The sequence below is a fragment of the Toxorhynchites rutilus genome, chromosome 2 (assembly GCF_029784135.1).
Source record: "Toxorhynchites rutilus septentrionalis strain SRP chromosome 2, ASM2978413v1, whole genome shotgun sequence".
Lineage (NCBI taxonomy): Eukaryota > Metazoa > Arthropoda > Insecta > Diptera > Culicidae > Toxorhynchites > Toxorhynchites rutilus.
In genome coordinates, this window is record NC_073745.1 from 266,386,520 (window position 1) to 266,401,258 (window position 14,739).

The 14,739-nt window shown below is 38.5% G+C and overlaps 2 protein-coding genes across 24 annotated transcripts in view; both read left to right on the plus strand.

Annotated features, from left to right (window-relative positions):
- LOC129771037 (inositol 1,4,5-trisphosphate receptor) overlaps positions 1-14,739 on the plus strand; it is a 117,375-nt gene that overhangs the window by 3,267 nt on the left and 99,369 nt on the right. The window lies entirely within an intron of this gene.
- LOC129766867 (uncharacterized) lies at positions 2,839-5,752 on the plus strand. The gene is made up of 2 exons (XM_055767469.1): positions 2,839-5,673; positions 5,747-5,752. The coding sequence occupies exons 1-2, from the start codon at positions 2,839-2,841 to the stop codon at positions 5,750-5,752; spliced, it is 2,841 nt and encodes a 946-aa protein (XP_055623444.1).

The window sequence follows — 14,739 nt, forward strand, 5'->3', positions numbered from 1 at the left end:
CTTGATTTGTTCTTGAATTATGCGGAAATGCTTCATTTGTACGGCAGCCTCCCTCCCCCCTCAGAGAGACGGGAGGAGTGTCTATTCACCATAGAAACGTTTTGTGTCCCCTAAAACCTTCGCATGCCAAAGTTTTCGAGTCATGCAGAAATTTGTCTTTCATTTGTATGGCAGCTCCCCCTTAGAGAGGGGGTGGAGTGTTTAACCACCGTAAAAATATTTATTGTACCCTAAAACCTTCATATACCTAATTTGGTTTCATTTGCTTGATTAATTCTCGAGTAATGCAGAAATTTGTGTTTCATTTGTATGGCAGCCCTCCCTAAGAGAAGGGGGAGGACTATGTAACCACCATAGAATCATTTATTGCACCCTAAAACCTCCATATGCCTCATTTGGCTGTATATGCTTGATTAATTCTCGAGTAATGTAGAAATTTGTGTTCCATTTGTATGGCAGCCCCCTCATTAGAGAAGGGGAGGGATCTCAAAATATCATGAAAACTTTTTCCGGCCCCAAAAACCCCTACATACCAATTTTCATGTCGATCGGTTCAGTAGTTTCCGAGTCCTAAGAATCAGACAGACAGACAGACAGAAATCCATTTTTACATATACTGGGAAACTTCGATATAACCAACCCTCGTTATAACGTTCCCTCGATATAACGTCACTCGATATAACGTACATTATACCTCGATATAACATACACATTTTCAAAGTCCAGAGGGAATAATTTTTCGAATATTGTTTTTATGAAAGAGCAATAAATTATCTGTATTTTGATACTAACTTGATTTGTACTTTCAATCAATCCCGAAATACAACTGTTTTGTGGATTCTAAATGAATCAAATTTTAATCAACAGTACGAAGGGAAACATCATGAAAAAATATTCGGTAACTATCCGGTATCCGGCCTATCCGACCAATGTTTACTATCCGGCCGGGTACCGGATAGTTACCGGATATCCGTTCCTTCTCTAGTATTGACCCTTTATAAGGCCGTGGAAACTAGGCAACAATTCGAATCCAACTTCAGGGAACATAATCCTTACATGAGGAAGAACACATGTTAACCATTCACAAAAAAATGGTAATATACTAGTGATGAAACGGATAGTAGTTTGGTCGGATACCGGATACCGGATATCCAGCAAGCTTCGAGGCCGGATATTCGGCTCTTTATTTGCGAACAAGAAACTGTGAGAAACTGCATGTTTGCATGAAGCAAATGAAGGATTACATTTTTTGGAGTAACAAACACATTTTTATTTTAAAATAATGAATCTTGATTAAATTTTTCGTATAGAATGAATTTTTCTTAATAGAGTATCAAGTTTTCTGCGAGCAAAATTGAACAGAATAATTTTATCTGTTAAGTATTTTCTGGAATGATTTAAGGAATGAAGAAATTTTTGTGGATATATTGAAATAATTTTAATACTAGTCGAGCAAGAGTAAGTACTACGAATTCAGAAAAGAACATCAATAAATTCTTTTCATTCAAAACTAAAAAACTGTCCTCAGTGATTGTAAGAAATCGAAAGAATTTAGCAATTTAATTTCAATATCGTAAACGATCGAAAGAAGGACAGAAGAAAAACACTATACGATAAGAGCGAACTGTGTGTAAGATCCTAAAATAACAATCCTATCGGGAGCGGGTGCAATAAAACCTGGTGCAATAAAACCTAGTAGAAAGGAAAGGAACCGAAAACAATCGCACACATTTCTTATCGCGTTAGGCTCCGTTGCTCTTAGAATGCAGTTATGGATATCGTATGTTTTGAAATACAGATAGCGATAGGTAAAGGACTTGTATGAAAAGAAGCAAGGACGTTTATAGTCTTCTCTTTCTTTCGCACGTTAGACTTAAATTTAGGGTAGATTTAGGATAAACTAAAATTGTATAAAAACCCAAGGTTCTCTGAATAAAGCAAGTAGTCTTTGGAATCGTGTCTTACGATTAAGTAGTCCGAAACCACCTCCATTGAATCGACTGACGAGAGTTCTTCAGATTCAAGTCTTCCAACGTTCGCAGCAATAGTTGTATAATTTGCGCTCGGAGTTCGTGAAGATCTTGTACTCGTTGATCCTCCCGCTTAGTTGATGTTCGATATTTTGATCAGCTCCCGTTCGTTGCTCGTTCCGTACGGAATTAGTGCGAAGGCAGTCAGTTCAATTTATTGAAAGGAATAAGTCTGATTAGCTTCCGTTCGTGGCTCGTTCCGTAGGGAATTAGTGCGAAGGCAGACAATTCAGTTTATTCCAGGAATAGGTTATTTCTCGTGACGCTTTTCTTCTACTTCAACTTTGTAAATTGCCAATCCAGACTCAGAAAGGTTGATTCCTTCGCTCAACCGAGTTTGCGTATTGGGCAACTTTTACATTTGGTGGCTCCAGAGAGGAGGAGCCTTTCATTACCAACGAACTCATAAGTGCGTGCTCATCGCCATAAGAATGAGCAAAGGGCCAGTTGGATTGAGAACCCAACAGGATTAAAAGCTTAATAGAAGCTTATGCGCGTGCTCAACGCCATAAGAGTGAGCAAGTTGGATAAACAAATCCAACAGGACTAAAAGTTTAAAAGGCCTTGTGAAAGTGCAAATCACCTTGAAGTGAATAAGTTGGATAAAGAATTCCAACAGGACTAAAAGTTTAAAAAGCTTTCTGAAAGTGTGCTAACCTGAAAGCGAGAAAATAAATCTCTCAAGCTTAAGAAAGCTTAAAAAGGCTCAACGCCTTGAAAAGTGAGCAAAGTGTAATTACAAACAACTGGAAACGGATCCTGAGAATTATACATTATTTCAACGGCTGAGTATCTTGAAAGCAACACCATGATACGTTTCGTGGAAAATCAAAACGGAAATTGCCGTTTGTGCTCGGAACCAGACCATAAACAGGATATGGTTGAATGCGACGATTGTGACCGATGGTTCCACATCGGTTGTGTTAACTTAACGGTCGCGCCGACAGCGGAAGAAAAATGGATCTGCCCGAAATGCGTGCAGATCCAACAAAGATTAGCATCATTGGAAATATCTGCTCGGAAGAAAGATGAGCAGATAAAACAACAACTGGATGCAATGGACAAATTAATGGCGACTATGAAAGGCCAATGCTCAACGTCATCCTCGGGCCAAGTAACAAATCAGCCCACGGATCGATCATTTACCCAAACAGTGAGTATGTCTAGTGACTGGACTATATATTTAAAGAGGCAATCATTGACGACCCTACCCAGATTTTCTGGCGCATCAAAGGATTGGCCAAAATTTAAGAAAACATTCCATGATACAACGGCAGAGGGAGGTTTCTCAAATTTAGAGAACCTCAACCGCCTGGAACAAGTTCTGAAAGGGGACGCGTATAAAACCGTCCAACAATTGATGATTAACTCAGAGAATGTTCCGAAAATAATCGAAAAGCTGGAAGAATGCTTTGGAAGGAAGGATCTTGTATATAAAGAACTTCTGAACGACCTGAGACGTATCAAAAAGGACAGCCGAACCGTAGTTCCGGATATATCAGACGCACTAGATAACATGGTGGTGAATATGGAGGCGCTGGGCCAAAAGGAATATCTACGTGATCATCGTTTAATAGAGGAAATCATAGAGAAGCTGCCATACACGATACAAGTGAAATGGGTTGAAGTGATCCAAAGCAACACTTCGATCCCAACACTCAACGATTTGAATAAGTGGTTATTGCCACATTCAAGAATAGCCCGTATGATGCAAAAGTCTAATAACAGTGTGTCGACTACGGAAAGGAAACCTCGAGTTAATGTTCATCAAACTATGAAATGTGCACTTTGTTCAGCCAGTCATAGGCTATTCCAATGTAAGAATTTCAAACAAATGAAAACATTGGAACGTAGAGAGTTTTTGGCTAAAAAAGGAATTTGTTTCAAGTGCCTAAACTCCAATGACCACATTATGAGAAATTGTAGCATGAAAGGAATATGTGGAATCGATGGGTGCAACAAGGAGCACAATCGCTTACTTCATCAAAGATCGGAGTATAAAAGAAATCAGGATACGGCTGCTGACGTACGACGAGGTCCCGAAGAAACCACGAATATTCATCGACAACGCAAGGAACACCTTTACTATCAAATAGTTCCTATAACAGTCCAAAACGGCGAAAGAATGATAGACACCTACGCCTTCCTGGACACAGGATCATCAGTAACACTATTGGACGAGAGAATGGCTAACATGTTAGAGTTGGAAGGAAAAGTTGACCCGCTTACATTAAAATGGACACAGGATTGTTTAAAATCCTGCTCAAGCAAGAGGGTAAAATTCTGGATAAAGGGCATAGGAAAACCAGTGATGGCCCGGACTATGCATGATCTAAATCTTCCTATCCAAACAGTTGACATGGAACAAATTGCCAAGAATTATCCCTACTTGAAGGACATTCCGCTTCAAGATTATAAGGAAGCTCAGCCTACATTGTTAATTGGATTGGACAACAGCGAATTACTGAGTGCCATCAAAACGGTAAAAGGAAATGGTCCTATGGCAGTAAAAACGCGACTCGGATGGGTGATATACGGAAAGGAGTATAACATAAACCGTCAAGATTATACAATGGTCATCCAGGAAGAACAGGAGATGAGCAAAATGATGCAGCGATACTTCTCAATCGACGATTTTGGAGTGAAATTAGTGGAAAAACTGCCAAGATCACCAGAGGAAGAAAGAGCACAACAGATTCTCGACAACACCATCAAGCTAAAAGACAACCGTTACGAGGTCGGTCTGCTATGGAAAACCAAAGATGTACAATTTCCGGACAGCTATCATACAGCCTTACGGAGATTGGTGATTATGGAGAATAAATTGAAACAAGATGAAAAATTGAAGGATTGGGCTATCAATACCTTCGCTGATTATGTGAAAAAGGGATATGCTAGAAAACTAGCACATTCAGAGCTAATTAACGCGGTTCCGAGAACATACTATCTCCCGCATTTTATAGTTCACAACCAGAATAAAATACCTCCAAAACCAAGATTGGTATTTGATGCAGCTTCAAAAATAAATGGCGTATCGTTTAACTCTAATCTTTTGTCTGGACCTGATGCTACTACATCACTCGTTGGAGTATTGCTGCGATTCAGAGAGGGACGTATTGCAGTTTGTGGAGATATTCAAGAGATGTTCCACCAAGTCAAAATAAAACCGGAGGATCAGCATGCTCAACGATTTTTATGGCGAGATTGTGAAAACAATCGAGAACCTGATGTATACATTATGGAGGTAATGATTTTTGGATCGACATGTTCACCATCATGCGCGCAAGCAGTGAAAAATAAAAACGCTGCAGCATTTATGGAATCGAAACCGAAAGCAGCCCTGGCAATTGAAAAACAACACTATGTGGATGACTATCTGGATAGTTTTACAAACATTCGAGAGGCAACCGCTATTACCAAAGACGTCATCGATATACACCAACATGGCGGATTCTTCATTCGAAACTTTATATCGAACAGTAAGGAATTACTGAGCAATTTATCCAGCGATCGGATCCAATCTACCGACATTAAGGTAATAGAGGATAAGGATTCATGTGCTGAAAAAGTTCTTGGTGTCTATTGGAACACGAAACTGGATTTGATCGGGTATCGATTATCGTTGAAGAAGCTGAGCAATGAAGTAAGACAAACGCTACGATTACCCACGAAAAGAGAGGTGTTAGCATTTGTTATGAGTTTGTATGATCCATTAGGATTGATATCAAATTATACGATAATGGGAAAGATTTTGCTTCAAGAGCTGCACAAAGACGAGTTAGACTGGGATGATGAAGTACCCAAACATTTGAGCAAACAGTGGCAAAATTGGCTTGCGAAAATTCAACAAGCCTCTAACGTAAAAATACCCAGGTGTATAATACCGGATGGAGCAGGAAAATTGGAGCTACATACATTCGTAGATGCATCTGAACGAGCATACGCTGCAGTTATATACTTACGTTGTATTGCAAACGGCTCGGTTTATATACGATTATTGGCAGCAAAGGCAAAAGTCGGACCTATTCATCAGTTGTCTATTCCAAAAATGGAACTACAAGCAGCCTTACTAGGAACCAGATTGACAAATACCATTCAGAACGAGCAACGAATTAAAATAGATAGTATTACCTACTGGACAGACTCGGAAAATGTTTTGTCATGGTTACAACCGAAGAATAGAAGATATAAAATATTCGTCACTCATCGAGTTGCTGAGGTTTTAGATACAACCAATATACAGCAATGGCGTTATATACCGTCTGAATTAAATCCCGCCGACGAAGCTACAAAAGATTTCAAAGGGCAATCTATATGGACAAAAGGACCTCAATTCCTTAAGAAGCCAGTGATCGAATATCCTAACAGGAAGATTAAGGAGTCAACGGAAGAGTTGAGACAAGTAGTGGGATTGCACCAAACAAGTTCTATATTCATCGGAATCAAACGATACTCCAGTTGGAATGTGTTGATACACCATGTATGTGTTGTGAAAAAATATGTTGATTGGCTGCAATACAAGAAAAACCAACGATTGAATATACAATCTAATTTTAATCGCAATATAACATATGAGGATCGAAAAATTGCAGAAAGAGTTGTGTTTCGTAAAATACAAATGACACATTTCGCTAAGGAAATTCATGACATTGAATTAAACGGTTATGTTGATATTAGAAATAAACAGTTATCAGCGGTTACTCCAATACTAGATGAATATAACGTAATGAGAGTTGGAGGTCGTCTCGAAAATGCAACTAAATTGCAAATGAATACAATACATCCTGTGATTTTACCTGCTGAAGACCATGGAACACGTTTGATCGTTGCTGAATATCATCAAAAATACTTTCATCGTTCGGATAACGTAGTACTTGGAGCATTACAATTACGGTATTATATACCACACATGCGTACAGTTCTCAACAAAATAAAAACGGACTGCTCTAAATGCATTATAATGAAAGCTAAACCTTTGCCACCTCAAATGGCACCATTACCGGCAGCTAGAGTAGATTTGTATGCTCATCCATTCACGAATACTGGAGTGGACTACTTCGGTCCTTTTGAAGTATTGGTAAGACGATCAATAGAGAAAAGATGGGGCGTGCTCTTTACATGCATGACTACGAGAGCCGTGCATATTGAAATGGCTGAGAAGTTAGATACAGATCACTTCCTAATGTGTTTTAAAAACTTTCAAAACCGCCGTGGAAAGATCAAACATGTATACAGCGATAATGGCACAAATTTTGTTGGAGCTGAAAAACAACTAAACAAACTAATCCACGAAATCGACGAAAGGATGTCGAAATCTGAAGCTGTAAAACTGAAGATAGAATGGACCTTTAACCCACCAGCATCACCGCACTTTGGAGGAGTTTGGGAGCGACTCATCAGAACTATTAAAGACAATTTATATTATATGATAGGTTGTAGTCGGACACCTTATCCTGAAACGTTACGAGCAGCTCTAATACAAGTAGAGTTTATCTTAAACTGTCGCCCACTAACACACATACCGTGCAATAATGATGTGGAAGAGGCTCTAACACCGTTCCATTTCCTAATTGGACGGGCAGGTGAATACGTTCCACCTCAAAATTTGGACAGCAACAACCTCACTCGAGTTCAATGGGAACTAGTGAACCACTACAGTCAACAGTTTTGGGATCGATTCAAGAAACAATATATACCAACATTAATATCGCGACAAAAATGGACGCATAAAGTTCAGCCCATTGAAATAGACGACATAGTATTGATAACAGACAGTACTATACGTTGGGGCCTATGGTTGAGAGGACGAGTAACTGGAGTTATAAAAGGAAAAGACGGCCAAGTACGTACAGCGTTCGTTAAAACACCCAAAGGGACCTTTAAACGAGCAGCACATAAGCTAGCAGTATTGAATATACGCAAGGATGCCGCTCTGAAAGACATAACGTCTAAAGAAGTAAACAAAATGAACACCTCATTTACCGCACTCCATCAAGTTATTGAAAGAAACAGCAGTGTGAATTGTGAGAAATTTGAGCCGAAGAAAAAGAAACGACGAATCAATCCTTGTACTACAACTGTATTAACAGCGGAAACTTCAAAAGTTTTGGTACAATCGGATTACTCTCAAAAAGGCGAATCTAGAAGGAAAATAAGATGGAAATCAGATACAGTTAACCGGTTAACGCTCATGCAACTGTTGATTGCTGCAATGTTATTCGTGGGATGCAGTGTACTAGGCTCAACATCTCATGGATTGATCGCATACGACTGTGCCAATGCAGATGTAAATATGACTTCATATTCTTTGTTGGATGTGGCATCTTGCTTACCGCCAACAACTAACCTGACAACAACGGAACTTCGGATACAAATGTTACAAAGAAATTCGAAAATTCAAACAAAGGTATTTCAATGTAAAGTCATCATCAAGAGGTCGATTCGACACTGTGGTATGCACTCCCACACTTCTGATTATCAACACGGCTTTGCCTACATCGTGAAGGAGTTTTCATCCGAGGAATGTCGAAAAGCTCACTATAGTGGAGCAGTTACACTAGCCGATAACACTGTTATTCAGGAATTGAATCTCAACAGCACAAATAGAGGTCAAGTATTGGTGGTAGGATCAATAACTGGCAGTTCCTGCAGTGGAGGAGTGTACAAAACGCCGTTATACACGTGGACAAACGCCTTAGTATATTATGAATATACGATTACACTTCAAGATTATGTCGCCTCTGTAGACATTGAAAGTAGCCAGATAATGTTGAAAGGAGGTTTAACGTGTACATACACACATGGACGTTGTTTGGACGCTGAAGAAGGCTATCTAACTTGGGACATCGACATGAACCGTAGATGTGAAGAAAGCGAGTTTGAAGTTATTTTTGAAGGAGTTGTCAACAAAACAACGAATAACCAAATGAAAACCATTGGAGAGGTTGTAGTGTACAGCACAATATCGGAACGACATTTATTTTCGATAAAAACTACAGCAAGGACATATATATGTGGACACGTTGGGTTTAAAACAGACCATCCCAGAATATTAGTTTTGGAGTTATCCAACATGAGATCGCCATTTGTTAGAAAACCTACGTCAGGTTCAAATAATGATCTATTTACTTACTTCAATTCGAAAATAACATTCGTCGAAAACTACATTGGTCAGAAATTAGACGACGTATACAATTCGGTTATGACAGAGATGTGCAAACTAGATAAGGCTCTACTGGAAACTAAATTGACATTAGCAAGAATCAATCCAACGGAGTTTGTATCGAGCATAATGAAGAGGTCAGGATATACAGCAGTTGTTGCTGGGGAAGTGCTTCATGTTATTAAATGCAAACCAGTATTTGTTACGCCAAGATCCGAAGCGCGATGCTTCCAAGAAATTCCAGTTGAATTTAACAACAGGTCGATGTTTTTGGCACCTGTGACAAGAATACTCCAGAACCGCGGGATTGAAATAGATTGCACACCTTTAATACCAGCAAAATTCATGTTCGGAGGAAAATGGTATACAACTGATGGACGATTACGTGAAACAACTCCACCAGAGAAATTAGTGTCGGACATAGTTACAACATGGTCCTACACACCTCTTCCAAATCTAATGCAAAGTGGTGTCTATGATGCAGACAATCTTAAAAAGATGAGGGATATGATTTATGAACAAGGAGATCGTAGAGTGGCAACGAATGTAATACACAAGGTGCTGATTGGACAACGACCCAATGATCAAGGATTCAACTTCGGAGCCTTAGTATCTGGAGATGTAATCGACGATGCAATAACAAGGTATTGGATGCGGCTTATGTCTTGGTCTACATGGCTCGGAAACATCACATCAACGGCGATTGGTCTATATATGATGGGCAGGATGATAAAGTTTATCGTCGATACAATCATGCACGGCAGAATTCTATACGACATATATGGATTCGGCTGGCAATTGATGGCATCTTGCTGGGATTCACTCACAACGTTTCTTTCTCACCGGAATGCAGTACGACATTTACGTGAAACATCAATCAATTCAAGGAAGACTGAACCATCTGATGACATCAATATTGCTACGACTAGGGAGACGGCAATACCTATGGAAGATACGACAACACAACCCATTTGTGGACGAATTTTACCAAGAGTATAAATAATGTGAATTAGTGAATTAAAATAATTAAAAGTGAATTAGATAATAGCTAACAAAAATTTATATAAAAAAAAAAACAACTGAATACTTATACAATTGCTAATTCTTTGAAGTGTAAATTCGAGCAGGTAGATTTACGGAAGGGGAAATGTAAGAAATCGAAAGAATTTAGCAATTTAATTTCAATATCGTAAACGATCGAAAGAAGGACAGAAGAAAAACACTATACGATAAGAGCGAACTGTGTGTAAGATCCTAAAATAACAATCCTATCGGGAGCGGGTGCAATAAAACCTGGTGCAATAAAACCTAGTAGAAAGGAAAGGAACCGAAAACAATCGCACACATTTCTTATCGCGTTAGGCTCCGTTGCTCTTAGAATGCAGTTATGGATATCGTATGTTTTGAAATACAGATAGCGATAGGTAAAGGACTTGTATGAAAAGAAGCAAGGACGTTTATAGTCTTCTCTTTCTTTCGCACGTTAGACTTAAATTTAGGGTAGATTTAGGATAAACTAAAATTGTATAAAAACCCAAGGTTCTCTGAATAAAGCAAGTAGTCTTTGGAATCGTGTCTTACGATTAAGTAGTCCGAAACCACCTCCATTGAATCGACTGACGAGAGTTCTTCAGATTCAAGTCTTCCAACGTTCGCAGCAATAGTTGTATAATTTGCGCTCGGAGTTCGTGAAGATCTTGTACTCGTTGATCCTCCCGCTTAGTTGATGTTCGATATTTTGATCAGCTCCCGTTCGTTGCTCGTTCCGTACGGAATTAGTGCGAAGGCAGTCAGTTCAATTTATTGAAAGGAATAAGTCTGATTAGCTTCCGTTCGTGGCTCGTTCCGTAGGGAATTAGTGCGAAGGCAGACAATTCAGTTTATTCCAGGAATAGGTTATTTCTCGTGACGCTTTTCTTCTACTTCAACTTTGTAAATTGCCAATCCAGACTCAGAAAGGTTGATTCCTTCGCTCAACCGAGTTTGCGTATTGGGCAACTTTTACAGTGATGATAATCTGAGAGAGGGTTCACTTACTTTACCACAAATAAAATCAAACGAAGCAAAAGAGACGAAACTGAAACAAACCTCGCACACGAAGCCTTTTGAGACAGTTTCAACGAAGAGGCAACTGAAAATGATAATTAGCGTCGCGTTTACGAAAAAAATCCCATTACTAACGAAATCGACTGTTATGCGAGCAAATTTCGAATCGATCGCAATCACGTTCGTTACGTTTGGTGGTCAGTAAACTCAGTAAGCAGTACCCCCAGTTCGCAAGGTTTGCTAGAGTTTATCTTCCAGCTCCTTGCAGTAGTGTTTACAGTGAAAGACTTTTCTATGAAGCTGGCCTGGTGTACGAAGCAATGCGTAATCGGTCGGTTGAAACGTATAATAAAAGTGTTAGTGTTAATAAATTAATGTTATTAATTAATGTTAACTTGAATTTTTTTAAATAATATGATTTATGTTGTGAGAAATTATTGATTTCATTTGGTTCTAGAAAGTTCCTGAAGGACTTTCCCCTGCAGAGATTTTTCAGTTAGTATGAAAAATTACCTTTTCGTCTTCGATGATGAATTATTCAATAAATAACGAAATCGAAAGGTAGTTTTGAAAACTCCAATAAATTCTGTACAAGGATAATTTGTTACTTTGACGAGAAAAAAAATTATTCAAATTTTTTGCATGGATTTAAAAAAGTGCGAATAATTTTTATTGTCCTTTACAAAATCAAAAGTAATGCAAATATCGCAGTTTGTTCTAATAGTTGCAGGCAAATTTTTAGCCTGCAATTTTTTTAAAACGGGCTGAAACATGTGCAAGTGAAGCAACTGTCGAAAAACTTTTAAGAATAAGCACGATACATGAGTACTAACATAACGCCACAAAAAGAATGGAAAAACAAATACAATAGAACTCCGATGCTCCGCGGAATAGTCGGGCAAGCTCACCGCGGATAACGAAAATCGTGGATAACGTAATTAAGGACTAAAAATAAGGTGCAAACTCGAAAGAAAAGATGTTTCATCATGAAAACTGTTTTATCAATACATAAATCATAAAACTATTTATCTATAAGGTCGTGCACACCAGTGACAAAATAATGTATAAGCTATGATCAGAAAAAAACATGAGCCTACCAATCACTCACAAATTCCGAGAAGGCCTGTACTGTCCATGTTTGCATAGGAGACGTAATCACCAACACCATTAGTGTTGGGAAAACTCAATTTTGTTGTTTTTCTTGCCTACAAGCGTAACCATGCAAATTTCCAATAAAATAATCTGGATAGAAGGTTGAAGCCTGGTTGAAGGATATTATCGGCAAAAAAAGGGTCTAGGGGATTTTGCGGATTGAAACATATTTTTCCAATTGGAAAACACTTGTGTCTATTTATGCGGACAATCAATTGTTTCAATGAACATTTGTTCGCATAGCTAGACGTAATCACCAGGTTGCTCTGTCTGTTGCGTTAGTATTTACATTTCCGATAATAGTCAAAACGTCTCCGTCGGTATTTTCAGTTGTTATCGGATAAAATCAAAAAGGTTTGGAAGAAATTTAGTGAAATTGCTAGAAAAGGTGCTCTGAATTTGTTGCGAGTCTATGATAGTACTTTTTTCCTGAATAATCTGGTGTATGATAAGAACGGCAGGTTCGTGTTTTTCAATTAATTGAATTTGTGAAAGCAATTTGTAATATTGGTAATTTTAGCAACATGATTTACCGATATCACGATCAATCGCAAAAAGATGGCGGAGTGACTTACACCAACGGTATGAGTAAATGCTGAGTATGTGGAATAACTCGATGTCGAATCCGAGGAGTTATAATGCTAAGAACCATTATTATTTTAATTTTACTACTGATCTGATTGTTTCATTATCTACTTGAAGATTCAAATACAGAAATTTAGGTAATTATAACATTAAAAAACACAATTGCTTCTCTTTGTTCATAGCAGTGCAGTGTACAGAAAACAGTTATTATATGAGCAGTCTTTCAACGATTTCTTATATTCATCTATTACGAAACACTAAGTAATAACACACTATCGTGACAGGCATGTTTGGGCTCTACAAAGAATGTGATTCAAATGTAGACTTAGCTTATAGCACATAATACTGATAATTGTTGATTTTGGAACAATGTATGAGGGCTGTATGGAACTACGTCTGTTATGCGGACAAACAGTGATTTTTTCAAAATTGCTCAAATGTTTTCGAACAAAACATGTTTGTTTGCATGTTGAGTAAACGTATTACGTTGCGTAGAATGTAAAAAGGCGAAAAAGTCGGTTTTGTTCATTTTGTCACTTTGTTACGTCTCCTATACAAACATGAGCAGTATAGATTTATTACGGAACTCGCTGTCGCGTATAATCCACACCGCGAATTATCTGCTCGCGGATAATCGGGGTTTTACCGTATATGCAACCCGCGGAAATTCAAGGTACGAGACTACAACCTAAACGTAGCCTACGTAGTTTAGCTTCAGCGATTACTCGTCGCTATTCATAGTTAAATAAGCACTACTTCAGTCACGGTTCCAGCGAGATCAGTTTCTAGGGGATTCAGCATGACCTGCCGAAGACTGTGTGAGCTACAAAGATGATGTCCTAGCACATTTGCTTTGTCAGCGAGGGTTTGGGATGGATAGGTTTGAGTTTGATATTATGGATTTTGTATAATTTCCAGTAGGAATACCGATTGATCTCCCAGGCTACATGTTTTGCCTTAAAATCCCCGAATTCGTCTTGGTTTCTGATGAGTGCGATGAGTTCCCTTTGAAGCAGTAGTCTTAAACCTTCTTCCTCCACTTTGGCTGGGGAAGAACGGCGCTATGATGTTGTAATAGTTGATTCGTTGTTGGAGGCCTCAATGGTTTTGAGATTGAACCCATAGATTGAAAGACTTTGAACCTCGTCTCATTGCCTAGCGTGAGCGATTCGGTCGAATGAAGGAGGCTGAAAAGGCTTCAATACTCGAATAATTCGATGAGATTATACCGATACATCCGTTTGATTGTTCTGCAAACTTCTCGTGTTGGATTTATTATAAACCGATGAATTCCTTCGCTTCCCAATAAATCCCCTCCGCTTAGGAACGACTGCTGAAAAGGTGTTCTTCACTGCAATGAATACATTTGAGTGCCAATTGAAATGATCATCTTGAACGGGACAAAATGTTGATTCCCGCAAAAAATACCCTATGCAAAATTGGAGCTTAATCGATCTTTATTTTCAAGTGTCGCAAAGATGTCAAAGTTTGAGCTTTTTGAAAACATGAAATCGGGGGTTTCAAAAAAAAAAGATGCTAAATGTCTTCAAATTGGATGAAACATCGAAATCTCGATTTTTTTGTCGTAAATCGACTCTCTGGGTGTCGTGTTTTCGGAATACGCAACAAAACGTATGGTTTAATATATCAATGAGAAGGATCATCTGGATTTTTCATACGGGACTTCCTTCGAAATGTTGATTTGCACGATAAAATACCCTATGCTAAATTTTAGCTCATGTATTAGCGTCTTAAAGTTGTCAA